A 26,209-nucleotide genomic window follows, 5' to 3' on the forward strand; every position below is an offset into this window, starting at 1 on the left:
AAAATTGATTTTCTTTTAATATTATCAAAGAACATGTCATGTAATATTACAAACTATCTGTTCATCGTTCCCAAGCAGGTCACTGGGTAGTACAAAAGCTTTGAGTAGACATTGGGAAATGAAATTGTTTATGGAAACACCTCCTTCAAATAATGGGATTAGGACTGTCCGAACCTTCTGCTACTGTTGGTGACAAATCCACATCAAAATTGCTGCCATAAGTAGCCAAACATGGAGTGGAAACACAACACAAGGAGCACCAGTAAAATTATCGATCACTAAATGTGCTTTTATGGGGAACAGCAGAATTTTCTAAAGGCAATAAACAATCAATGAGAAATATTCAATGAGTGGGGAAGATTGTTGGACGTTTGATTGCTTGACAGTTCACATGATGTAGCAACAACTCAATGTCAGTGGCATTTGCAGTTTAGTTCTTCACCGTTGAATCGATCTGAAGCTCTTTCTTTTTTCTGATAATTTTGGCAACATCATTCTTCAGTTTACCCACACAAGTTTCGAGCTCTCCTCCCATCTCTTTGATCAGCTCAGTTCTTTCATTTGCAAAGTACCTCAAGGAATGAATATTACCTTCATCCTTAAATTTAAAAAAAGAACTCTGATTAACTGACCTCACCAAAACGTTTTCACGTTGTGTGGTATTTGTGCCTGAAAAAGCCTTCCAGAACATTGACCTATGTCAAACCCATCAGAATGACAGAAGCAATTGAGTGCAAATGTAGTTCTGCAGTAAAAAAAGATAGGGTAAATAGCATGTGTGAATTAAGTAAAAGTTCTGAATAAAATTAACAGCAAATGTACATACAGAAATAAAGCAATTTAAAGGCTGGGTGGAAAGAACATTTCCCTTTATTTTGTGGGGCTTCAAACAAAAACTTCAAAGCACCAGTCTTGCTTGTTAATTTTGGTCCATCGCTCTAACTTCTGTGCTCACAATCTAAATCAAATAGGCTGTTCACATCTACCTTAACTATGCAACCCTGTTCGCGTAACTTGGAATCTCCTCTGAACTCTTTCCATTGCACAAATGCCCTTTGGAAAGTAGGGTGGCAAAACTCCACAGGATGTGGCTTCATGAGTGATCCAAGTAAAGCTAGAATAATAATCTGACTTTGTGGTACTGTGAAGAATTCTAAATAATGAAGAGTCATCCATTAGCAGAATCTCCTGAAATTCTGTCCCATTTACACACACTAGCATTGGAGCTAAATATACTATCCAGAGGAAAGCCAAGCCCATTTTCAAAGACCCTCAAGATGGAATCTTGTGGTTAATTATTTTTCAATTCATTATTTAATTGAAATCATTTCTGCTATAGGAGCTCTTCATCGCACGTATATCTTCACTATTTTCTGATCCAATATGCAACACAGTACTTCATACTTTTTGTTTAATTGTGTCTTGGGCTTCTATTGGGAATATTATTATATATTCAATAGCGTTTTTAGTGTTTTGACTGTATCATATTATTACTTTTGGATTGTATTTATTTTAACAACTATTTGCAACAAAGGCATTTTTGCCAACCTGAAATTATTCCTTTCAATGTTTTTTTTTTCCTGAAGACAAGAAAGTGAGGCACAAGGGACTTCAAGCAGTGCAGGGTTGCCGTTAAGCCTACGGCGCAAGGGCAGTAATAAACAGATGCAAATGAATTCTCTCTTACCAGTGGCCTGATCTCATTCAGGTGGATCAGTCTCCCTCTCGCTCCACTCATGCTGAAGTAGAACGCCTTGAGTGCTTTTGCAAACTCAGCATCCCAGTTGGGAAATGGTGACCTTTGGTTGGATCTATCGTCAGTTAATTTCGCTGCATTCCCGCACGCAACTAGGGGCACAGATTTAAGGTAATCACAAAAGGAATTAAAGAAGGGTGACAAGAATAAAATCTTTACTCAGAGAACAGTTGGGACTGCAATTCTCTGTCACAAACTATTGTCGGGGCAGAGTTCATAAATTATTCAAAAAGCAAATTACAGTAGATTGATACTTGAAAAAAGAGGAATATGAAAGAGTACGGTGTCTAAGCAATAGAGCGGGATTAGATTGCATTACTCAAGTGGAGGAAACACTAGCACAGTCATGATGGGTCAAATGGCCCTGTTTCTGTGCTGTAATATTCTGAGATTCTGTAATGAAACGTTAAGATTTAATTGAGTGCAAAAGATTGAGTAAAAGATCCAGCGCTAAGCAAAGCACGCAATTGACACTAACTGCTGCTACCGTTGTCTGAGGCAAGTCTTCTCAGTTCTCCTGCTTTCTCTCGCATTTCAAAGTTGTCACTTTTTAAGATTCGATTTGCTTCTGTCAAATTTGCAGCTTCCTGCTCCAGCGTTTCGATTTGCTCAGACAGCTCGAGTCTGTGCTCTTCGTAATCCTGCATTTTTATAGACAGCAAAGGATGTTCAATGCGTTGGATTGTGAGGGATTTTTACCCTCGCTGCCCTTTCATCAGCAGGAAAGATGTAAATCATTAATGGTATGAACGCAAACACTGGGCAACACAGCTCCAGTGTGAGCAGCCTATGTTTTGGAAAGTGAATATAAAACAAAGAGGAACAAGCTGAAAGCTACCAAATTACTTTATATTAAAGGAATTCAACATACCAGCGGCACAGATGTCTGTTGGTTTCTGTAGCACAAATCTAGTAGAACACTCCCATCACTTGATAGTGGGATGCCATCAAGTATTGTATCCATTTCTTGGCAGCCTTCTGATATAATGATGTTTGTCATCTATTAGCTTTGTGCATACACTCTCTCACCCAGAAACATTTCATTTTAAAGAGGCAACAAATCTTCATGAAAAGAAACTTGGTAAAAAGAATGGGATAAAACATGCTTTTTAAGTGTTTCTTAACCCATTGCTGTATTAATTGAGGATCACTGAAAATGTTACTCCAATATTCATAGAAATCCCAGAAATGTGTTACCTGAAAATTCTTCATCAAAAGTGTTTTTGTCTTGACAAAAAGATCCAACAACTCTTTTTTTGATAAAGTAATTGGTGTAAGTATTTTCTGTAAAACATCTGACTGTCACTGCCAATGCACATACCTTGGAGGCCCCACATTTGCAAGACGAGTGCGTGGGTTTTCAGATAGCTGAGGAAATCGGTGGTAACATGTTGAACAGTGAAGTGTATTGAATAATCCAGATCAGGGTTTGTGTTACTCCAGGCAGCAGGGGTATAGAATACTGTAGGAAGGCCATACAGCACAAATCTACAACACACAGATCATCACACTACAAGTTTGAGGGATGCCAGTGAGGGACTTTCAATGATGTTACGATAACCGTTAATTGTGATGCTTTATACATGTTTATGATGGCTTGTAAGAGAGATAGATAGATACTTGGGTATTCAGAGGTATGGTAAAAGATCTGTTGGACTGAATGGCCTTGTCCTGTTCTTATGTTGACTACTGATACTTCAGTCTCCTTCAAGTTTCTTGTAAATACTGTAGATAGTACAGGGATTTGATGTAACATCACTGAGAAATGTATGTAAGATGGAAGGTCTAATATTGTAGATTTAATACTCTACCATGCAGAGTTTTGTAGATTCTGTCAAAAATCTCAAATGTGATCATTTGTTGGACACTATAGGTTTCTGCTTATGAGTGACTTAGATCTGTAGAACTAAGATCTATCACTGTATTGCAGAGATTATATTTATATCAGAGTTTTTAACCATGATAGTTTCTGTCAAATTTCTATTTATGCAATTTTAAACATTAACCTTCCAACACAAACTGTGGAGTGTGATAAGCAGCAAATCAACACGACAGGAGAGAAAGCTACATTGATTATCAAAGCAGCAAGACTGGAGTTTTTGGAATCTTTTCCTAGGCCAGTGTTGATGTTGACAATAGTTTCAAATGAAAGCAGTGACTCAAATAGAAGCTGGATTTACAAAGAATAAAAGGTAATTCCTGGATTTAAAGCACTATTGTGTAGGCTCTACATGGTCTTTAGAAGGGTGATCTTATAGGTTGAACAGCCTTTTTTCATTCCATGTTTCCTAATATTGTTAAACAATTCTTGAAAGACTTTAAAAGTAAATGCATAGACCTTAGCTACAATAATAAATAAGCTAACAGTAATTAAATCATGAGAGATGTGCATTAATGATTCTCCATAGATTGCAACACCTCAACAGGTCAGCACGAATTGATTTACTGAGGGAAGCCATATCATTTGCAGTTCAGATTCAATTTGGTTGGGCCTTTTAGTGAACAGACCAGAAGAGGAACTTTCACATGAAAATGATCAATGGAGAATAACGGCAGACTTCCATGAAACAAATAACATCTTTCAGTTTTCTATAGTTATTACTATGTCTTCACGAGGCCAAGTGAAAGAGCGCATCATGGTGCTAACAGCTTGAGCCTGATGTTGAGTCAGCCCTGCTAATTGGATTGAAACCTCAGGTGTTCTGAGCCATTTGCAATGCCCCTGGCAGTTTGAGATAAAAGCTGGGATTTCTCACCCAATTTGAACTCCTCTACTGCTGTTCTCGCGGATCCATCTCACTCCTAAACACAGACTAATCTGCATTTGAAAGTCCATGCGTTTCCCCAGAAGATTATCAGGATCAACAACGACAGATTCCTCTCCCAATGGACTAAACAAAGAGTACACACACATCGAATTAGTTTCCTTTCCTCCTGTAATTGCAGCCTCTCGCGAGTGCTCATGTTCAAGAGACTGCAAAGGGTGTTTTCTCCACCCATATTGTTGTGAAATTGTGGTAAATAGAAACATGTTGTTGTATAACAGGCATCTTATTCACAGAAAATAGAAAGAATTATAAACATTTAATGTACTGTACACAGTACGCTATAGAATCACAAACATACAATATAAATATATACATCCTGCAGATGTACTTCATTTTATTGTGATGAATCAATTGATTTGTTTGATTTATTAGCTGGCAGAAAGTGACATTCTGCCCCACATGTAGGGGGAGAGAAATTCCACCAGGGTCTAGATTTACTTAATTTATGTAGAATTTGGCAAATTGTTGAATTCAGTTGTAACTTTCAAAAGTGCTTAGAGAAACATGACTTTATTTTAAAGCTGTAATTCAGAATTTGCCAATTTCTGGACTCTCTAAAATGCTACAAAGACTATATCTACACACCATTGGAATTTCTTCACAGAATGGCCATAAGTACAATGTCAACCTCTGTTAACTTGTCTTGATCTCGGAGTTTAGGCAACCATAAACTGATTCATTGTAATATTATTCTCACTATAATGTACTCACACAACAATTTGCTGTGTGCAAATTGGCTGCCATATTTGCCTCACAAAATACAGTCACTACACTTGCAGTAAATCCTGCCGAGTACTTTGAGATGTCCTCACAATGTGAAAAGCTCCGTATCAAATGCAAGGATTATTATTTCTTCATAACTGGTGGCCGTTACATGAATTATGTAATTTCATAAATATATTTTCAAGTTTGAATTTGGCTCAGCTTCCACAACGTATCTTAATTTGTCAGAAATGAAAATTGAAACAACAAAATATAAGGCAACATGAAACATGCAGCCAAACAGCCAAATGCGAAAATGAATAGTTCTAGTTATCATTATGACACCTACGAAGGGCTATGAACACTCTCACAGCTACAATTTTCTACCAAGTGAATACTTAGTTTGCCCTGAATACACATTTACTATATTTATAGCACACATTCACATTATCCTCTCGTTCCCATACAGCTGCTCTTATATGGATTCATAATTTAATCGTGTTTTTATGTAAATACTTAAGAAGGTTATAAATCTACAGCATATGTTTTGTACAAATGTAGGAATAGTTCTTTTATGGCCCTCCGACTCACCCTCTCCCTCCTCTCGTTCAAGGCCTGTCTCAGAACATATAGTACTTCTTTGACCGTGTTTCCTGTCACCTTCCCCTGCCCTCACACGCCCCACAGCTCCCATTCCTAGCTTGGGTGCCCTGCCTGCATTGTCAAGCACTTTGCGACATCCTCCTGATGCGAAAGGTTTTAACTAAGTTTAAACTGTATTGTATTAGTTGGGTTTCATCCTTAAGCAATGTCCTGCAGAAGGCAATATGCGTAATATGACAGGGAGTGTTCTGAAGAGGGATAAATCTATTGAGAAGAAGGTGTTTTTTTTCTTTGCAGTGAGCTTGTCTTGAGCTGCCAAATAAAGACTATACATCATGCTCTCAATCCACCTGGCCTTTCAAATGTCTTAATTTGGATTCAGGGGATCCAATTTTTTCCCTGATTGTTTGTCCCTGCAGACAACACATGATTAAAATCATGTCTAAGCTTGTTTAGGCATGCTCACAAGAGGGCCCTGGCCAGTTCAGTCTTGATTCCTATTTAAAGCATATTTTCTTTCATCCAAAGCACATTTCCCTAACAACAACAACAAGATTATATTTGTATAGCGTCTTTCACGTCGGAAGGAGGTCCCAAGACGCTGGACAATGTACAGCATTTCAGACCTGAGCTGAGGTCGGGGGAGAAGGGTGGGGAGGGGAAGAGGGGTGGCCGATGGCACGGTCGAAGAGGATCTTAAGGGGGGACTTGAAGGAGGGTAAGGGGTGGGGCGAGGCGGAGTGATTGGGAGATGGAATTCCAGAGATTGGGGGCAGAGTGGCTGAAGGCTCTCCCTCCAATGGTGGGTCGGGGATGCGCAGCTGGCCGGAGCCGGCTGAGCGAAGGAAGCAGGCGGGTTGGTAGGGGGTTAGGGTGGGGTGAGGCCATGGAGGGCTTTGTAGGTGTGGACCAGGATCTTGAACTGGATCCTCTGAAGGAGAGGGAGCCAATGGAGTCGGGCGAGAATGGGGGAGATGGGGTCACAGAGTTTGGTGCGGGAGAGAACACGGGCTGCAGAATTCTGGATTATCTGCATCCTGTGGAGGGAGGAGTTAGGAAGGCCATTTGCATAGTCGAGCCTGGAGGTGATGAAGGCATGAACAAGAGTTTCAGTGGCCTGAGGGGTGAGATAGTGGCGGAGTCGGGCAATGTTACGGAGGTGAGGGAAGGCAGAGCAGGTCATGGCTTGGATGTGGGGAAGAAAAGACAGTTGAGGGTCGAACAAGACACCTAGGTTCCTGACTGGCTTGGTGAGTTGAAGTGTGCAACCATGGAGGTTGATGCTGCCAGAACCTGAGGTGCAGAGATGAGACTGTATTTAGAATATTGCGTGCAAATTTGAGCACTCTACTTTTAGAAGGGCATTGCTGCATTGAAGATGGACAAGAGGAGACTGGAGTCTTGAGCTTAGGGAGAGACTTGCAGAACTGAATTTATTGGAAAAGTGATTCAGAGGGGAACTGTGACAGAGATATTTAAAACAATGAGAGGTAGAAATGATACAGATGTAAGCAATCATCTGACTCAAAGGAAACTGCAGAGTTGGAGGACACGGGTTCAACATGAATGTGCCTCAGACAAGATCAGATATTATTTTAAGTCACGTGTAGTGGATATGTGAAACAGACTGGCAGAAGAGCAATTGACGCTGTGATGATTAAGTCCTTCAAGAAGAGTTATATAAATATTCGTTTGGAGTAGCATTGAAGGATACATGGATGCGTTCTTGCTGAAATAATAATAATCCTTCCATTTGATATAGCGCCTTATCACATCTTCGAGAGGTCTCAAAGCGCTTCACAGAATATACTGTAAAGTGGAGTGACTGTGTATTTTGTGGGTGAAATGTGGAAGCCAATTGGCACAGCAGTGTTCCACAAACAGTCGTGGATTGAGTGACCACATTATTATTTGTTTGAAGAATGATCGAATGCTCAATGGTGTTCTGCTGCTGGAAGCAGTGAAGTTGTTGCCTTTGGAGAGCAGCAGGTCACAGGGCTTTTGGCACAGATAAATCTTCTGGAGTTTCTCTTGATTAAATTTGGTGATTGTGAAATATATGGAACAAACTTCCCCTCGGGAGACTGCGTGGCTAAAGTGGAATATCTTTCGTTGTAGGTTTCTCGTTTGCCCACAAAATACACAGTCAATCCACTTTACAGTGTACTCTGCAAAGTGATTTGATATGTCTCAACGACATGATAAGGCACTATATCAAATGCAAGCATTATTATTACATGACCGGTGAAAGGAGTAAGTTTGATGAGCCAAATCTACTTATCTTATTGCATCCTTCTGTACTTACAATCCACTTCAATACTCCTATTATTTTAAAAACATGTTCAAGCATTCACTTAACTTGAGTTAGCGCTGTTACAAATCTGAATTATAACTGTGAGCTTACTTTCCACTGGTTGTGCAGGGCATCAGTTTGATCTGTATTAATGCTTCCTCCTTTCCTTGATAATTATTTATGTCCACCTGGTCTTCATAGGTCATAGAGTAGGCCAAAGATTCCAGCCACACGTGAGCACTGCAAAACATTCACAAAAGGAGTAGAAACAGACACCGGGACTAATAATAATAATAATAAAAATTGCACTATTAACTATTTCATTGCTAATGACTTTGTCAGTTTTAACCATGCAATGCTGAAGATCTAAGTCTATAAATATTGTGTTTTCTACAACTGACAGGGTAAAAGCAGAACTAAAGAAAAAGTTTTAACTAGTAGAAATAACAGTAAATAGGTTGAAGCAGATGGTAAAACAGACTAAATTCGGATTCTCACTGATGTACCTTCCGAGGTGCAACGGCTCGACAGGGTCCCAGAATACGTCTTCTTCCAGATCAGTCTGGGTGTCTCCATTTTCAAGAAAATGTTGGTAAGTTTCTTCAATCAAAGGCATTCGATCAGTGAACTTGTTCAGTAACCAGACTTCAACCTTGAAATAAACCAACAGTTGTTTTCATGTTTCCTCGCATACACACATACATACTCTTATACATACACACTGAACACAATCTGGTCTTTTCATATTTCTAACATATTCTTTGTTTTGCCTGACACTACTCAAATCACACATTCTAGTTGAAGAAAAAGATATTAAAAGTGTGATATTGGGGGTCTAGCATACCCCCAAGCAATAACACTCGTAAATTGGGAAATCCCATGCTAAACATGCATTGAAAGGTTCACTAGTGTTAATAGGTGATATGCGGTAGATCCCATTCAGACATTAACCCTACATCCATGATTTAGTTGGACAACAGTAATGTGAATGGAGTTTATTGCTTCTCGAAAAGACAAGCAAGTTTGTTCCATTATCCTGGCTCCCAAATAAAATTGATCATGCACTTCATGTCTGATTGTGGGATCTAGCTGTGGGCAAATTGGTGCCATCTATACCAATTACAGTCATTACACTTTACAGTAAATTTTGTGTAGTGCTTTCAAATGTCTTCCCAATGTGAAAGCCGTTATATCAAATGTAAAGATCATTATTATTATTGCATGCATTAATTCCTACTGAGCTGAGCTGACTTACCTGTTTGGTTAGTTTGTTTGTTACCTTCACAATAATTTCTTTTTCTAATTCCTCTCCCCTGGCATCAGTCAGTGCCAAGTTTTTTACCTCTGGTTCAAAGATAACACCCTTTGAAAGGACATAAACACAGTGGTATTTGTTAATGCATTCAATTGCTGCCCAGTCTCTTTTATCTTTACTCTCTTCCTCACTATGTGAGCCCAAACCCCATATAAAATACCAGGAAAATGAGCTTCTTCCAGACATCTCCGAAAGACAATGTTTAGCTATAGCTTGGCACATCCCCTATGATCTAACTGATATAGGGAATTGATATGTGGAGTTACATGAACATTTCCCTGTGAATGGAAATGCACACTCTCTCCCTGGAGACACACACCCAACGTACCTAATTCCAGAGAGTACAAGGCACAAGTTGGCAAGAGCCAAGCCTTGAGGACCCCAGAGGCCATACTGCTGGAGTTTAATCAGCTAAAACCTCATAGCTTGCCACTGAAAGCTATATGGCAAGCTGCTTGTCCAACTAGGATCAGCTTGGCCTGGTTAACAGGAGACAAGTAGGAAGAAGCCCTGCCCCCAGTGATGTGTCATTGTAAATTGCCTGAGTTTAATGTTCTGAATCAGCACCAGACTCACCTCTGGGGCAGGTTTTGTTCCTACACTGAGTTCCTTGGTGCTCCCAGTGGTATTAATAGGGAAAGTGTACTTAATCTACACACACAGATTTAATTAATAAGCTTTCACCAGTACACCAGGTCTTAGCATAATCATGGCATTAACAAATTAGAGTCAAAGACCCTTTCTGAAATGATAACAAGAAATGAACAAATGTACCTTGTTAAGTTCCTCACTTATTTGGTTTGCCCAAGTCACTGAAGGCATGATTGAGATAAAATCATGGACAATTCTTGTCAAATTAGGATCCAGATTTTCTTTCTGCTTTCCAGCTGCCACTGAAAAAAATGGGAGGCATTTATTTTGTTAATAGATAAAAGCAATTATTCAACAATAATGAAAAAAAGAACAGCAAGATAATAGAGAACATTTGAAAAGATAACTGATATCTGCAACCAGAGGAAAATTAAATACAAAAAGGTAGTTTTGCTCCATGCTCTTTAGCTGGTTAGAGCCAGGAACTTCAGACATAAAATGACCAGAACAATATTTTTAATAATAATTAATCATTTTTAAAGAATATTAAAGAACACATTTCGTTATAGATTAAAAATCCAAAAGACATTGGGTAGTCAAAGGGATAGAGTTTGATTTGGTACATCAAAGGTGCTATACAAATATAATTTTGTATTGTAATTTTGTATTGTATGTTTGCAGTAGCTATAAGATAGTTTGTACTGCTCTATTACTGGTAATAGACTCTCATGTTCTGATGAAAGAGACTCTGATTCTGTGCTGAGCTAAATAGGACTGTTCAATGGGTATAAACACCAATGACTAGTTGGTCTGAATGGTCAGTTTTAATGATGTACATGTACTTTGTAATTCTATACATGTTGGCTTTTGGAATGCCACAAGGAGAGGCAGATCAGTGTTTTTTTGTCTCTGACAAAAGTAGAAACCATTTGATGTGCAACCCCCCTGGGCCAGAATCGGCAATACCCTGTTACTCAAACACAATTGTAAACTAATGATATTCCATTCACTAATATTTGGTAGGACATTGAATGCAACTGATTTTTTGAGGTGAGCCAGGTATTTCCCATTCATCCCCACTAAGCCAAATTGAACCTCATTAGGTTCCACAATTGCCTCCCCCCCAAGGCCATGCTTATCCCCACCCAAGTCTGAGTCTCTAATCATCAAAAGACAACATTGACCTGATTCCTTGCATCACGCCCATTCGAGCAAGTCAACAGATAGTAAACAAAGGAATGTGAGCTTGGTTCCATTGAAAGCTTTGTCCTTAGGAGGCTCAATATTTATTTACTTGTCTCCCTCCCACTCACCTTCCTTTATTTCTACTCTGTCATGGTTGCTCACCTCCATGAATTCTTGTTACAGCTGGCAGGGCAGCTGAACGGCCCATGGATTCTTCCATGACAGCTGACGCCAATGATGCTCTAAGACTCATCTGACAGAAAATGCAGTAACTGAGAGATGAGACAGTCAAATGTGTCAGAGTGATTTTCCCCCCATTTGGCAGACTGAAGTGTCAGCACTCGGGCCCAGAACCACAGAGCTGTGAAGCAGAGGTTTGTAATCTTTCTGGTGCTGGTGCCAACATGAGAAGTCAGAGTCTGCTTTCATTCACAGACATCACAGCCCATCACCTGTAGGTCACCAGTTACCCCATATAATGGATAACTAGCCGCATCTCGAAAGAGATTTTAAATGGATGTTGTATGGAAGTATGACAAATAAGACCATTTTAGGATCTGAATACTCATTGCAATTGTCTATTTATCTAAATCAAATAAACAAGAATGTACTTAGTAATAATAATAATAATAATAATCCTTAGAATAAGATCATAGTCAGTAGGGCTTGTTATTTGATGGTAACAAAAGCTCAAGTCTCCCAGGTTTTCAAGATAAATGACAGGACAGTATTAAAAGAATGCTCACCTATTCTTCACCTTTTAAGTTGGGTGAAATATGTTGTATTTATAAACTAAGAATGCTGTATAATGTTAATTCTTTGTTGCACTTAAAATGGAGCATACCTGGGTTCACTTGTCCAAGTCCTTCATTCGATGCAAGTTCAGAAGCAAAATATTCATAATTGTATTTGTGGATTTTATCTCTGTTCCTTCTTTCATTTGGGAAACCCACGTATAAGTAGAATGAACTGGAGCCCAATATAACTCTGTCCTATACAAAGGAAGACAGGACTGTGATCCGCTATAATAATAAACTATTACAATACTTCAGCTAACATAACTTACAAATTGCTATGTCTTCTAAAAATGTGTGCATACAGAATTGGTTGAAAATATATTATAACACTGAATAGCACGAAGATGAAAAACTTTCACATTTTAATTGAACTATAAATGAATTGGTCACCACTTATTGTGCTTCAAGTTAGTTAGTTACTCCATTGTCAATTAAACTGCCTCTACACTCTCGTAAAAATGCAAACATATGGCTCAGCAATTTCTTAGAAATATCAGACTATTTTGTTTTGAATTTAATAAAGTTGTAGAATCATGTTACATTCATGCATGAATGCATCTAAGTACATGTATGTCCATTGCTTACCAAATGCCGTAGCTGATATTTTGTTAGAAGCAGCAAGCCATTGATGATAACTCTGGCTTTGCTTTGAGGCTCAATTCCAACTTTCTGATCAGAAACTGTAAGCACTGCATGTTTATCCAGAATGCTGAAAAATACAAAGTATGAAATTTAAAGTTAAGTCAATCAACTTAGGCTCAACACACTTTGTGCGTGTGCCATATAATAATAATAATAATCCTTGCATTTGATATAGCGCTATTCACGTCAGGAGGACGTCCCAAAGTGCTTCACAGAACACACTGTAAAGTGAATTGACTGTATATTTGTGGGCGAACGTGGCAGCCAATTGCGCACAGCAATGTCCCACAAACAGTCGTAGATTGAAAATGACCAATATATTATTGTTTGGGGTTTTTTGGAGGGATTATTATGTTCTTAAAGAATCTGCAAATCTTTCACAGGAAGGTGGCTCTGTAATTTTCTGCAGTAAGTGACCTTGGATTTAATGTCAGCAGAGATGGTAAGGGAGATTCTTCTTCACAGAGAGATGGGAAACTCCAGCCCGTTAACAGTGCACAACAACTTGCACCCAAGAAAGGAACAGAAACTGGCAGAAGGCTGGAAGATGGTTACTTGTCCATAAATCTCAGGTGGGGAACAGTGTTGGGGAAAGAAAGCCATGAAGAAAACTGAAAAAAAGATTAATAAGCAAAGAACTGAAAATCAAATTGTGAGCCATTGCAAATCAATTCGTACATATATTGCTGAAGATGTGGAATTTTCTACCTAAAGTAAATTTTTTTGTCTGCATCTCTTTACTCCACAAACTGGCCAGATGGTAGACCAGCTCCCAGATCTCTGTCCATTCCACTCTGAGAGAACCCTAGGAGAGCAGCCTGTAAGGAATTCCTAGTCCATGGATTCACAGAGGTACAACTGAGATTGGTAGCTGTCCATGGTGCTAGATGAACCAGTGTCATATCATTCTAAGAAACAATATATTGGAACTTCAACCAGACACACTTGTCACAGCTGTTTAAGTGATCTGAGCTTAAGTTCTGGAAGCAATCTAGTCATGTCACTAGAAAATGGATCAATTGTCTTCTTTCCGCCTCTTAAAAAATGTTTATTCATAAAGTATAATTATATATTCAGTAAACTAAGGACGCTTCTTGTAATCAGAATTTGAAACAAAGTGAGTTCAATGCTGTAATAGCGAAACATCCTGTAGACGTTTCATTGCTCAGACCAAGCTTATTTGAATCTCAAATGAAGTTTTCCAAATTATTTAGAGCCCTCACCATCCAGCCTCCAAATGCTTGGTTCACTGCCGCTGAAACTTTTTAAATGGCAAAGATGAGAATTTTCTCACTATCAGTTAGACAGGCTGAGCAATTTAATCATTGTTTAATGAATTCAACAATAATTACACCTCTCGATCCAAAACCAACACTGATCATTCTCAGGCTTATCAGGATTCATGCAAATTTGAAATTTAACATCTACATCACAAATATTTTGTATTATCACAAGCAGTATCTCGGCTAATTTACAGTTATATTTATCCATACCAGATTCAAATAGTGAAGATAACCTGTCGTTCTTAAATTCATGCTTCAACACATACTCTCAGACCAGTCTCTTCACAGAAGCATTCAGAAGTGTCTACTTATCACAGATATATCTAGCATGCATCTGAGACATGTAGTGAGGTGTCAGAGGCACACTAAGTCAAAGGTCTCCATTCTGTGGAAGAATCATGCATTACAAAGAGAATTCTGTATGAAGTAAAGGATCATTAAACACTAGGAATAGATGGAAGTAACTTCCTACATCGCCTTTAATTGATTCGTTTTTTTATTTAATTTCATCATCTTTAAAAGTCATAGGAAATGCTGATTGACCTTGCTATGTGATTAAGGACTGGAGGGGGCAGATTTAATTGCACGTCACCATTACTTGAAAAAATGAAATGAAATGTAAATTATCAAACTTAATCAGTTACTTTAATGGACAATCATTTTTGACACATATGGAGTGCCAAATATATAAAGCTAAATAACTAAGATTAATAGCATACTCTTGGGGAGAAATCCTATTCTACTCTATTTCTGTAGCATTTCAGAGAATTTGGTAAATTGTTGAATTCAGTCTCAACTTTGATATCATTTCATCTTGTAGTGCTTAAAGAACTTACAGAAAACTGGTTTCAAAATCAAGGTTATATTTAAGAATTTTCCAAATTCCAGATAGTTTGAAATGCTACAAAAAAAGAATAACTTTGAATCTGTGTGGAAATTCTCCCAGTTGGTATCTTATTACATTTTAAATGGCTTTCTTCTGAATGTTTCTGATGAACCTGTGCTCTACAGAAAGAACAACAGATAAGAGAACCAGTAATCAGAATTCACTTACCCAAGACCTTTCAGAACAATGTCCTGCTTCACAACGGATGTTTTTCCTATTGTGCAAATGCCTGCAATATTAAAATAATGCTCTGCTTTCAATAACCAGTATTTGCAGTAGTTGTAGACCATTATAATACGCTTCATTATAAGCTTCCTGCTCAGCTCTCAGCAAGAAGCCAACTAATTCATTTGCAAATTTCACTCGGTGATATGAACCACAGGGAATACATGCAAAAATCATTGCGAATAATAAGTTGCAAATCAATGCAATTCCGTTCACTTTCTTTTAACTGTTTCAGGTATAAACCAAATGTTTCAACACAACGCACTTGCAGAGCCAAACGAGAAAGATTCAGATTTTTTCACACAAACATGGGCTTAACTCTCAGTTGCAATTCAATGGCAATGGTATAATAAGATTAGACGGTTTGAAAACTGATCAGTGTTACCCATTGCACCATTAGTCATATGTGATGGAGTCTCCCTCATTCTCTTTGTCCTACCATTTTGAATAAAGTGTCGAACTACTCCAGACAGTTGTGGGTCTTCATTGACATTCAGCAAATAGGGAAACTCCACCATCATTTTCTCTTCCTGAAAATAAAAACACTCAAGTTTACTTCACTTCTATTTCACTGGATTTTAAGCAATAAAAAGGAAAATAACATGGTTAGTTTGACAAAAGATTACTCAAGTGTAAAGCATGAAAGAAGAATGATTTGGTTTCTAAAATTAGCACTTTATTATTTAAAAGATTTTCAGGTTCATTGTCGGAATCTTATTTTTCATAACTGGCAAACGCATGTTTCTGTTTGCTTTTGAGTCACTTAAATGTTGTCTTTGGGACATTCAAACTTTATCTTGTCAGCTCAAAGTTGATTGTAAACTTTTATTGGGGTAGCAAGTGAGCTTTTGAGCAAACATATAACTGAGCAATCTTTCCTGTAACTGTACCTCTTGAAGAATTTTTAAAGCAAATTAGTTCTGTTCCACTTCACAAATTAGATTTTTTTTTAAAAAGTGCCATTTTGCATTGGATTAACATCAATTAAAAGACTGCATGACAATATTAAATGGGATTCAAACCTCCAGGGAAGAGATGGATCTAAAACACACTTAATGTAATCAAGCTGCACAATTAGGAAAAATAAATAGTAAATCATGCACTTGGTATCTTGAGCAGAAATTCTTTTTGAAGATTAAATTGCAAAAATCACTCATCTTAAGTTAATGCCTAAAGTTACATTTCCTTGGGGGGAGTTCAACAGAGCTGAGTCTCTCCCCTTCTACCAGGAGGTAAAGCACCATCAATTATCAAATACTCCTCAGGCAATGCAGGGTATTATAGGATACTGGAGTCCAGGTTAAAATTGGACGTATCTCTCAAGTCTAATGGTCGATTAGCATTCCAATAAGAACATCTTTAAAATTCATGCATTATTGGTACCGTGTTTGATCTAGAAGAGGTATTTTTAATTTGCCTGATACTCAATATTAGAGGTTGTAAAATGAAATAAACCTAGAATATCCAATAGACCATATAAATGGAAAAAAGAGAGTGAATACCTGAATGATTACCTTTATAATGCTGGAATATTGTTGTTCCCATTCCCTCTTTGCTTCTTCCAACTTCTGTTGCCATGATTTCTGCATTTCTTTTAACCGTGTTTCATTATCCGCAATTAGTCTTCTAAGAGTCTCTAATTTCAAACGACACCATAATTGCTACTCATTTTTTCTAGTACTATATTGTCATTAATGATCATCAGAATAAGATATACATGACTGACTGAAAACAATAGCTGGGATAGTATATTTAAAGTAAACCTTCAAATATGCCAATACACTTCCAAAGGATTCTGTTTCTTAATTTATCATATTAGAAATTTTATGCAGGGTAAAGTTTTCATATGTAATTTCCAGTAAGCTTAGGCGAGTACAAATCTATTAACCCAAACTATCTGCTGCTAAAGTACTGTCAGACAGATATAGTACTAAGTACTATGGCACTGTACTATAATATTATTGGCAATAATCAGGAAGAAATATTACTGGAACATTTGAACACACAGTTCTGCCCAGCAGAATCCCTTGGAAAGGACAAAAATCACTAATGCTGCAATTATACTGCATAAATAGTGGTGATTCAAGAAGGATAACTAGCGCTGAAGTCCTATCACCTGAAGGAGTTAGTTTCAGGAGCAGGACAAATGCAGAAGAAATCAACTGTATGATTAATAAATTTGAACAGCGGTAATACACTTGTCATTGTGACCACACCATTTGTTACTCCTTGTCTGAGTTTTCAATGTTGGGCATGTTGTTACTTAATTGTCAACAGAACACGTCTCACTGACATGGAGAAATAAATGAATATCATTTAGAATTGTGAAACAAGGGCAGGATTAAACATTAAGACATCACTAAATGCATCGTAAGGAGTAAAATTGCCATCAAAAGCTTTACTAGCACAGTAGGTATAAAGACATTCACTTATTTATCATTACTTATTTCATTTGGAGTATCTTCGATGCTCACTGATCCAGTAGCACAATATTTTTAATAAACTCTAAAATGTCTCCACAGTAGGTGTCTACCAATTAGCAAGATGAGTAGTAAAATAATAATCCAACCTCTCTCATCCATGCGTATGTCTCCTGCCTTCTCCAGATCTGTAATTCTTGCCTGCAGCCTAGTATTATCATCGTTCAGATCCCTGAGAAGCTGTTCAGTTAGGCTTTCATTAATCATTGCTCTGTTCTGGATACTCTTAGCTCTTGTTTTAAAAATAGAGAACACACAAATTATATCTGTATGTCATTAGCATTTACTCATGTGTCATTATAATACATAACTGTATCATTATGCATGACATAAAGTTATTTTAATATCTCCAAAGTGTCTTATTTCACAAGATAATATTGTTTTGTGGAAGATGGGCATCAGGGAGGATGCTCTGGGGAGAGATGTACCATTTCTGCTGGGAAATTAATATGGAGGAAGATGTCCGTTATCTAGATGGAAAGCACAGGTCTTCATTGTGATGACTTTTAATAAAGTGAAATGTATTTTTGTGCTTCTCCACATTAGATCGCTTCACTCATCACCTTTTCTAGTTGTATATTTTCAAACTAGATTACAGACAGAAGAGATGAGCATAGTACATGCCCCTATAATCTCGAATCTTGACCTGTTCTGTATGAGTGGAGAAACGTAGGATCTCATTACTTCTAGGGCTTAAAAAGTCTTGTTATTGCAGAAATATTTTCAGTACAGGGAGACAATATAGTATGATCTATATTTCTTTAACCACTTGAGGGGCAGTTCCCAGCTGACAATCCTTGTCTGAATAATAGATTGGATTGACTGCCATTTCAGTCATTTAACAATTGAACCACCAAGTTAATAGCCAATGCAAGAAATAATGTATTGCCTCGTCTTGGAATCAATGTAAGCATTTTAACACAAGCACCTTCTACTGACAACAATACAGTGAAATGGAAGAGGACATCTACGTTTACCAAATCAAGGGGTCTTTTTCAAACGACACTTTAAAAGACATTAGTATGTTGTGATAGATGTACTCAATTTTTTGTCAAGAAACATAGAAGCAAACAAAAATAAGTTACAGGAACTGAAGGATTCCAGTTTTATTGCAGGATCAGATAGGAAAGTTCAGAAATAAGCAGTCCTTCTTCATTCCCTACCTTTCCGCAAACCGTAATGTTGACATTGTTTCATCATAATTGATGTCCGCTGGACTTATTGTTGCGATCTGTAAATCATTTTTAAGGTAAGCAAACAAGAAATCACATAAAACAGATCTAGGGCTTACTGTGTTTATTTCAGAAGTTTAATGAAGATTTTTTAAAAAAAAACTTTCTCCTTAATTCTTATTAAGCACAACATCACGCACAAGTAAGACACAGAAGCCTCACAGGCAATTCATCCACTTTCAAATAAAATCCAACAAAGAGGAGTAAAAGAGGATGATCATTATTTGGGTGTTGAATAATGAATCTCTGAGGTCCTAGATGAGATCTGTCCAGCATCTTTGCTGTACTGAGCAAGCTTGGCACAGCAAGGGAACTGGGAAACAGTAGCAATCCCTGTCCTGTCCTAAGTCTCTTGCTCGCATTTCAAAATGTTTTCCAGTTGTCTTTGTCAATGTCTGATCATTTCAACGTTTCTGACCATTTTATTGATGCTGAATTAATAACACTTCAACAAGACTGAAGACAAAATCTGTCACAAAGCAAAAAGAAGCACGTTATGCTGTGAAGTGTCTATCTTGTAAGATATTCTTTAAGGCAGCACTTAACCTTTTATATGTAAACCTTGAATAAAAAGAGAATCTTAGTTTTTCTGTACCCAATTTTCTCTTTTTCTTTTCTCATGCTTGAGTACAGTTTCATATGAGTTGACAGCTCTCCAGTACCTCATCTAAACTTCCATTCTTCATGGATGAGCTGAGTCAGTGAGTGTAGATAAGCCATCAGATCATGGGGGACATCACAGATGATCCCAATCTCATCCAATACTCACGAACACACACACATGCACACAAACACACACACACACAGGTTCCAGAAAACAATGCTTGATACAATTGGAAGTGGGAATATGGTCTAATATTAATCCTTTCTCATTCTATATGTAGATCCCCATCATCTCTTTACTTAAGATCAGTGAATCAAGAAGGTCAGAGATTGTTAGTCTCGATGCTCTTGTATCACACTGAATGATGCAGATTATCATTGAGTTATTTTTATTTCCTTGACCTTTTAGCTTCCTGGTGATCCAGTGATTTGTCACAAACCATCTGATTTTTAAGTTCATTAGATCCATTTCCAGGTTAGCAACTAGTGGACTTCTGGGATATGTCTGTCATGATACAGTCATTAATTTGTCCCAATCCTACACACAAGAACAATGAGATACAAAGGTCTCCTTCCCTAGTGAAATCGGCTGTCCATTAAGTCCCATTGTGTTTGATATTTAAGTACAGAAATGAGGGTACAAAATCATGGCTGAAGGTGAGTGACAGACACTTACACTTTAAGACACAAACCACAGGATTCCTGTGTGCAAGATTGTGTTAGTCACTTGGGTTCACCGGAGCTGAAAGTATAAACGTAGTAATTTCCTCTGGTGTTTTCTCTTGAGTGGTTTGTAGCTTCAGGTACCATTAATGAATGCAGCTGAGAGATTTCGACTTTTGTCTTGTCTGAGTTGTAGAGAATCAGTGGATATCTCTATCAAATGATCAATACTCACCATAACAGTCTTGCTGTTCCCTCCCAGGGCTGTGCTGAGCAGTCTGGTGAGCACTGAGTTGCGGTAGGGAATATACTGAACTTTTCTTCCTACCACTTTGTCCGATAAGGCACTGTACAATACATAAGAAACAGTACACAGCTACTTTAAGAACAGGCTCATAAAGATATCAGGTGTGGCCACACAGACATTGTTTACCATTTACAGTATAAAGAGGTGTTAGTGCAGGATGCAGACATAAATATTAAAACCGCAGGCTGAACTCAAAATGCAATATCAGCTTCATTTGCTTTCCAAGGAAAGGTCAGGTTGGGTTAAGCTTACCTAATAACATTTCCAAGAGTTGTTAGACTGAGATTGATTGCTCGTGCTTCATTGAATCTGTCAGAAGTGACTCCTACGCTTCGCTGTCTCTCACTACCAGCCAAATCCACCAGATTAATTTCAGAATGCTTCATAATGGGCTGGTCTGCAAAAACCTGCTACGAATACTAAATAGCTGTTTATTTGTTTATGAAACTGGACATCGTATTAAACTGAAATACACTTGCTAAGAAGCATCACCGTAAAAAATACCACCAAATATATCACAAATAACGAAACATAAAAATTATGCAGATATGGTGAACAGGTTCTTTCAATGAATGATTATACAGTATTTGGCTAAATTTGCAAAACTGTGACTCTTAAAAGTTCAGTGAAGCATTTTAAAAGATCCTTCTATTCATTTGTTGGAGTGAAACAAGATGCTGTACTTTTCTTCAACAATATTTGATTATAATTCCAAAAGTAAGATTGGAAGGATTTCCTTTGAACGTGCAACTAAAAGTGTAGCCCTGCCAATGCCCACATGTGTCTGGTACACCAGAGCTATGTTAATGGCCCTGCAGCTACCTTATTCACCATTCCAGAAAAATATATTGCTTTTCAATAAGAAATCACAGGAAGGAATGACATGATTCTAATTTAATGTGGATATGGAATAAATTATAAAATAAGAAAAAACCTTGCAGTTGACAGTCAGTACCGTTAGGCATAAATAATGGAGTCAATGGGAGATAATTCACTCGCTTTGTGGCACAGGACAATAACAACTTGGCCTTGGACAGTTAAACCCACTCTTTTGATGGACAACCGACATTGAGGCATAAATCAGTGCTGTTACCCTTAAGAGGGGAATCATGCAAAACTCTAGTTTATACCACACAGGTTGGTTTTAGAGAGGTGATTTATGTAAGGTGGTTCCCAAGTCCCTTCACTGGCAAGTAAGACTCAAGCACCACCTTACACCTTACCACACACTGGGAAAATAAATTTACTCTATTTATATAGCATTTCAGGGCATCCAGAATTTGACAACGTCTTCAGCACGACCTTACTTTTGAAGCCGATTTTCTGTAAGATCATTTCAGAAATACAGATAACCCAATTCAAAGTTAAGTCTCAATTCAATATTTTGCTAAATTCTGGATGCTCTAAAACAATAGTGGCCAACATGTGGCCCATGAGCCGGAAGTGGCCCACAAGCACATCAAGCCCCTCCCCGAACATTCACATGAGTCTAGGCAAGTCTGTGTTCTATCAGTAGTGTGTTCACAGTTTTTTTCTTGATTGAAGAAATCTTCATGTCCATTTCTTGATTTATCGCATAAATATGGATTTGTTTACCCCCTTACAGAATTTAAGTATTATTTATTACGACGGATAAGCAACCAAATAGTCTTGACCTGTGACTTTATCCTAGAATTCCTGTCACCCTATTTCACTCTTTCTACCATTTCACTATTTCATTTATCCTTCTCTCGTTTTATCTGACCCTCTTCTTTTCATTGACTGGTTTTCTTTGTATCCCTATCTTGCTAAAAGATAGGATCAAATACCAGACTTGTTAAGTGATCCAGTATGAATTACAGTGGTATGCAAGTTGCATCAAATCGCATGAGATATTTACTTATATCTCAATACATCTTCAAATTTTACCTGACATTCTATTTGATACCTCACTGCTAGTACAGACATTGCATAATGTATTCAATTTTATGAGACATTACATTATGTTCATTAGAAGTGATACCACTGCAGGGCTTTTTACAATGGTAGTGAAGTCTAACATCAAATGTCAGAAGACTTACATACTCCTCACTGGTTTCCACTGTGGACTCACTCTTCGTACCTGTTGAAAGCGAATGGTAATCACCATATGAGACCTGCTGCTGGATGTATTCCTATTAGTAGAGGCAGTGCTTCGATTTCTAATTCCTTGTTCAAGGAAAGCCTCTAGCTGCTTATAACTAGTGCATGGAACTGACTTGAGGCACTCAACATAAAATCCATGTCTGCCTTCTCGCATACGTAAACCGCTGGGCTTTCGAACCTTGGACAAAAGGTCTTGAATCTTCAAAATCAAAATGATATTAATCATTAACGCTGTCGGGAAGAAATGTACAGTTAAGATATTTCTACAGCTGTCACTGCCCATTTAGATTTACAGCAGCCAACACCGATGGTTCCTTTGTTTGAACTATGGGCTTTAAACATCCATACTGAATATTCACAACATACAAGAGAAAAACTGTGTAATTTAATCAAATAGTATGCAAGGGATAGTCATGGTTAAAGTTCAGAGTGGTGTTATGGAGCAGCATATTGAAATATGACAGAGAGATAAGATACAAGTTATGCCCATTATTCTCCAGTGGTGAAGTATCTTTCATAGCAGAAGAAAAGAAGAGTATTTGGGTGGGTGTCACGCCCTAATATTTGCTTGTGCCCCCCAGAAGCCAATTACAGAGCGTTGCTACAAAGATCTAGAAACATGTGTTCCCACACTCCTGAGATATCATAAGTGGTGCAACAGACCCAATGAGACGAAAAATAAACAAAAACTGAGAGGCGATCATGGTGTGCATCCAAGCTATAGATTGGGATCAGAGAGGGGTTGAGGGCAAGGGGGGTGGGTGGAGGAGGGAAGATGTCCAAAGACTCAGTCAAAAAGGAAGGTCTTGAACCATACAAAAAATGATAAGCCTATAAATATTAATATAACCTTGCGAAAATAATGCTCTTCATTGTTCACATATGTTCAAATGCTTGAGCTATATGTATAATAAAAATCAAATACTAAATCTGGGTTTAGACTTGGGTAAATAGGAATCGCATATAAAACTTCCATTTGAGTAACTGCACAGAAAAATATATACACTCACTTGTTCATTGTAGATCTCAAATATACTGAAATAAACCTGCAACAGATGACACATAATCAGTAACTGACACTATGTTAGTGTTGAGCTAAATAAAATATGACTTGGATCACTCTGCAAAGATTCACTCATGCTGCTTACATGAAACTGTTTGTCCTCGTTCTGATGCAGCTTAATTCCCTGAAAGAGTTCTTCACAAATCATGGGAACAAGTCCTTTGTTTCCTCCATATCCTGTCATTGAATAGCTCTTTCCTGATCCAGTCTGTCCATAAGAAAAAAGAGTTGCATTGTACCCTTTCCACGCATTCTCCAAGAGAGCTCTCCCAAGGTCACTAAAGACACGTTCCTTTGAATAATTAATAACGAAAATAAATTCCTCTTCACATTTTCAAAAACACATCACATTGAATTTTTATTTAACTTGGGGATAAGGTTTTAATCTAAAATCTTAGCAAAGCCGCTGTAATATTTCAAGAAATTCTTTGCAGTATTTGCATGAAATCCCATGTAATTGTGAGAATTAGACAAAATGTTCACTTCAACTTTGTTTATATTGGGGGAGATTAATTGGACTGACCTGTCCCACGTATCTGCTGTTGGGTCCATCAGGCATGTAAACGCCTTGGTCGTTCTCCATATATTCATCAGTTGACCAGTAGCAATAATCAAAGAGAAATGTTTTCTTGTTGCTGAAGCTTTTGGGATCAACAATGGTCATACTGTTTCCAAGCATGGAAATGATGCATTTGCTTCTCACAGCTTTTTCTCTCTTACACAGCCATGTATAGGCAATGACAAATGTGGATGAATTCAAAGATATTTAGTGAATACCATGTCCAATTAAGGCACACAAATGATCAGCAACAAATAAGAATTAATAAGGCCCTTAGCTCACATAATCGTATACATCACCTGGAGATCAATTTTGTATCGTCGGGGCTACCGGATTATTTATCAAAGGTGCAACTACTGGACAAGCATTTGGAGCAATGTTTGAAGGCATTACGTTCACACAAAGATAGCAAGGAGTGAAAAAAAGCCCAGAGATCCATTAAGCTCCCTCCCCCCACTCCACAACCCACACAATATTCACCTACATATGCTACGATTTATCAGTTGTGCCCAATTCCTCCCCAAATAACATTGGGTATTGAGTCCATACTCTCTTTGGTTTAAACTGAGCACCCTCATCTCATCATTGCTTTTCAATTCTGAAGATAATATGTGAATGTTTAGTTTGCAATCCATACCGAGACACCTCTACCCTGATCTAAAACTCATCAACATTTGTTTTAAACAATAAAATTTAAACATTATTCAGCTGCCTGGGTTGATTTTTATTTTGGAATTTTTGGAAAAAAACATATTTGATAGTTTTGTTTCCTGCACCTTGTGTTTGCCCCCTGTAGGAAACCACAACACGATTCACAATACAGTATTCTAGTTAGTTTGATTCATTTTGTACTACTCCTGGAATGATACAGGATAATTTAAGGTTATATCCAGCTTTCAAGATTGTTTTTGCTGCTGTATTTATAATGAACGTGACTACACACATGTAAAACGTCTAATTTTTTTTAAGTAGCATTCCATCGCCAAATAGTTTTACAAATAATATAGCTCGACATTTTAATTACGAATGTTTAATTCAATTCCGTGCTGGAAAATAATCCTTCTTTTTAATACTTCTGCAGTCAGCTTGCATAATGGAATTTAATGTAAACTGCACTTTTAAATATTGAAATGGAATGCACTTACCTGATTAAATGGGCATACACGGACAGCAACTTTTATGCTATCTGCATTAAGCATTCTGAGCTTTCTCAAGACAAATGGAGTAACTGTGTCATAAAATTGCAGAATTAAAATACAGCAATGTCAGAAACTAGACTGTGAGATACAGCTATCCAGCTTCAGGCAATGTTACCCTTAATGCATTTGGCCTTGCATCCTATTGTTGTAGTGTTTTATGTGTTGCTGTCCAAAAGAGATTACCTTTCTTTGTGCGAGAATATTCAGGTATTCAAGAGTGTAATGAGAGCTTCACAGATTCTTGTCTGAAGTTGATAAGTGACCAATCAAAATTCAGGGTCTTGTTCCCTTGGTAAGTGAAGCGGCGACACAGACCGCATAAACGTCTGGTTGGCGTGAAAGACATTTTAATTTTTCATGCCTGTGAACCAGCCTTGGGAAACACAATCCTAATGACACACAATATCATTAAAATAAGAAAACAAGACTTTTACAGTTAGTTTAAATATGAAAATATTTTTAATGTTCCATTTTTGGCTTCTACGAAATTAATTAGTTGAGGTTTTAAATATTTAGGCAAGCAATTTAATTATTTAAATGTCATTAATTTTTACAAAGTTCAGCAACAATTTATTCAGAACCCTCTTGTGTCAGCCATAACACAACTTAATTTTGTGTTGAATTAAATGCAATGAGTTTTAAAAGAAAGATTTTTACATCAGATTTTTATTTTGATGCTAATATATGCTCCAGCCACACACATACTGAGTAGCAGGAAAAGAGCTTTGTCTAATAATTGATCCTTCCCTTACTTCTAGCCTCTATTCTCAACAACTCTTTCCACACGATAACCTTCCCTCTCTTTCTCCACTTCATCAGCATTAATATAGTTATTGCTTCTCTGAGCTTTTCTCTCTCAAACTCCAAATACAT

General features: G+C 37.6%; 1 protein-coding gene across 1 annotated transcript; it reads right to left on the bottom strand.

Moving 5' to 3' along the window:
• Positions 1-287: 287 nt before the first annotated feature.
• Positions 288-26,209, bottom strand: LOC103175378 (kinesin-like protein KIF28P). The gene is made up of 24 exons (XM_042338111.1): positions 26,089-26,209; positions 25,283-25,365; positions 24,102-24,293; positions 23,664-23,870; positions 23,526-23,561; positions 22,493-22,714; positions 20,644-20,798; positions 20,320-20,431; positions 18,750-18,817; positions 17,728-17,818; positions 15,546-15,630; positions 15,050-15,110; positions 12,656-12,779; positions 11,436-11,526; positions 10,272-10,390; positions 9,438-9,545; positions 8,689-8,834; positions 8,294-8,422; positions 4,513-4,647; positions 3,078-3,244; positions 2,628-2,734; positions 2,235-2,397; positions 1,688-1,848; positions 288-598 (listed from the first exon to the last, which is right to left on the bottom strand). The coding sequence occupies exons 1-24, from the start codon at positions 26,207-26,209 to the stop codon at positions 431-433; spliced, it is 3,051 nt and encodes a 1,016-aa protein (XP_042194045.1). The 3' UTR covers positions 288-430.

Source organism: Callorhinchus milii, unplaced genomic scaffold (genome assembly GCF_018977255.1).
Source record: "Callorhinchus milii isolate IMCB2004 unplaced genomic scaffold, IMCB_Cmil_1.0 Scaffold9, whole genome shotgun sequence".
Taxonomy (NCBI): Eukaryota; Metazoa; Chordata; class Chondrichthyes; order Chimaeriformes; family Callorhinchidae; genus Callorhinchus; species Callorhinchus milii.

Excerpts from the sequence above, each read along its gene's own strand:
- LOC103175378 (XM_042338111.1), bottom strand. The coding sequence starts at position 26,209 with ATGTATTTGGAGTTTGAGAGAGAAAAGCTCAGAGAAGCAATAACTATA. Across the intron at positions 18,818-20,319 it reads GGAACAGCAAGACTGTTATG|ATCGCAACAATAAGTCCAGC; the intron begins GTGAGTATTGAT and ends AATGATTTACAG. Across the intron at positions 2,398-2,627 it reads AACAGACATCTGTGCCGCTG|GATTACGAAGAGCACAGACT; the intron begins GTATGTTGAATT and ends ATAAAAATGCAG.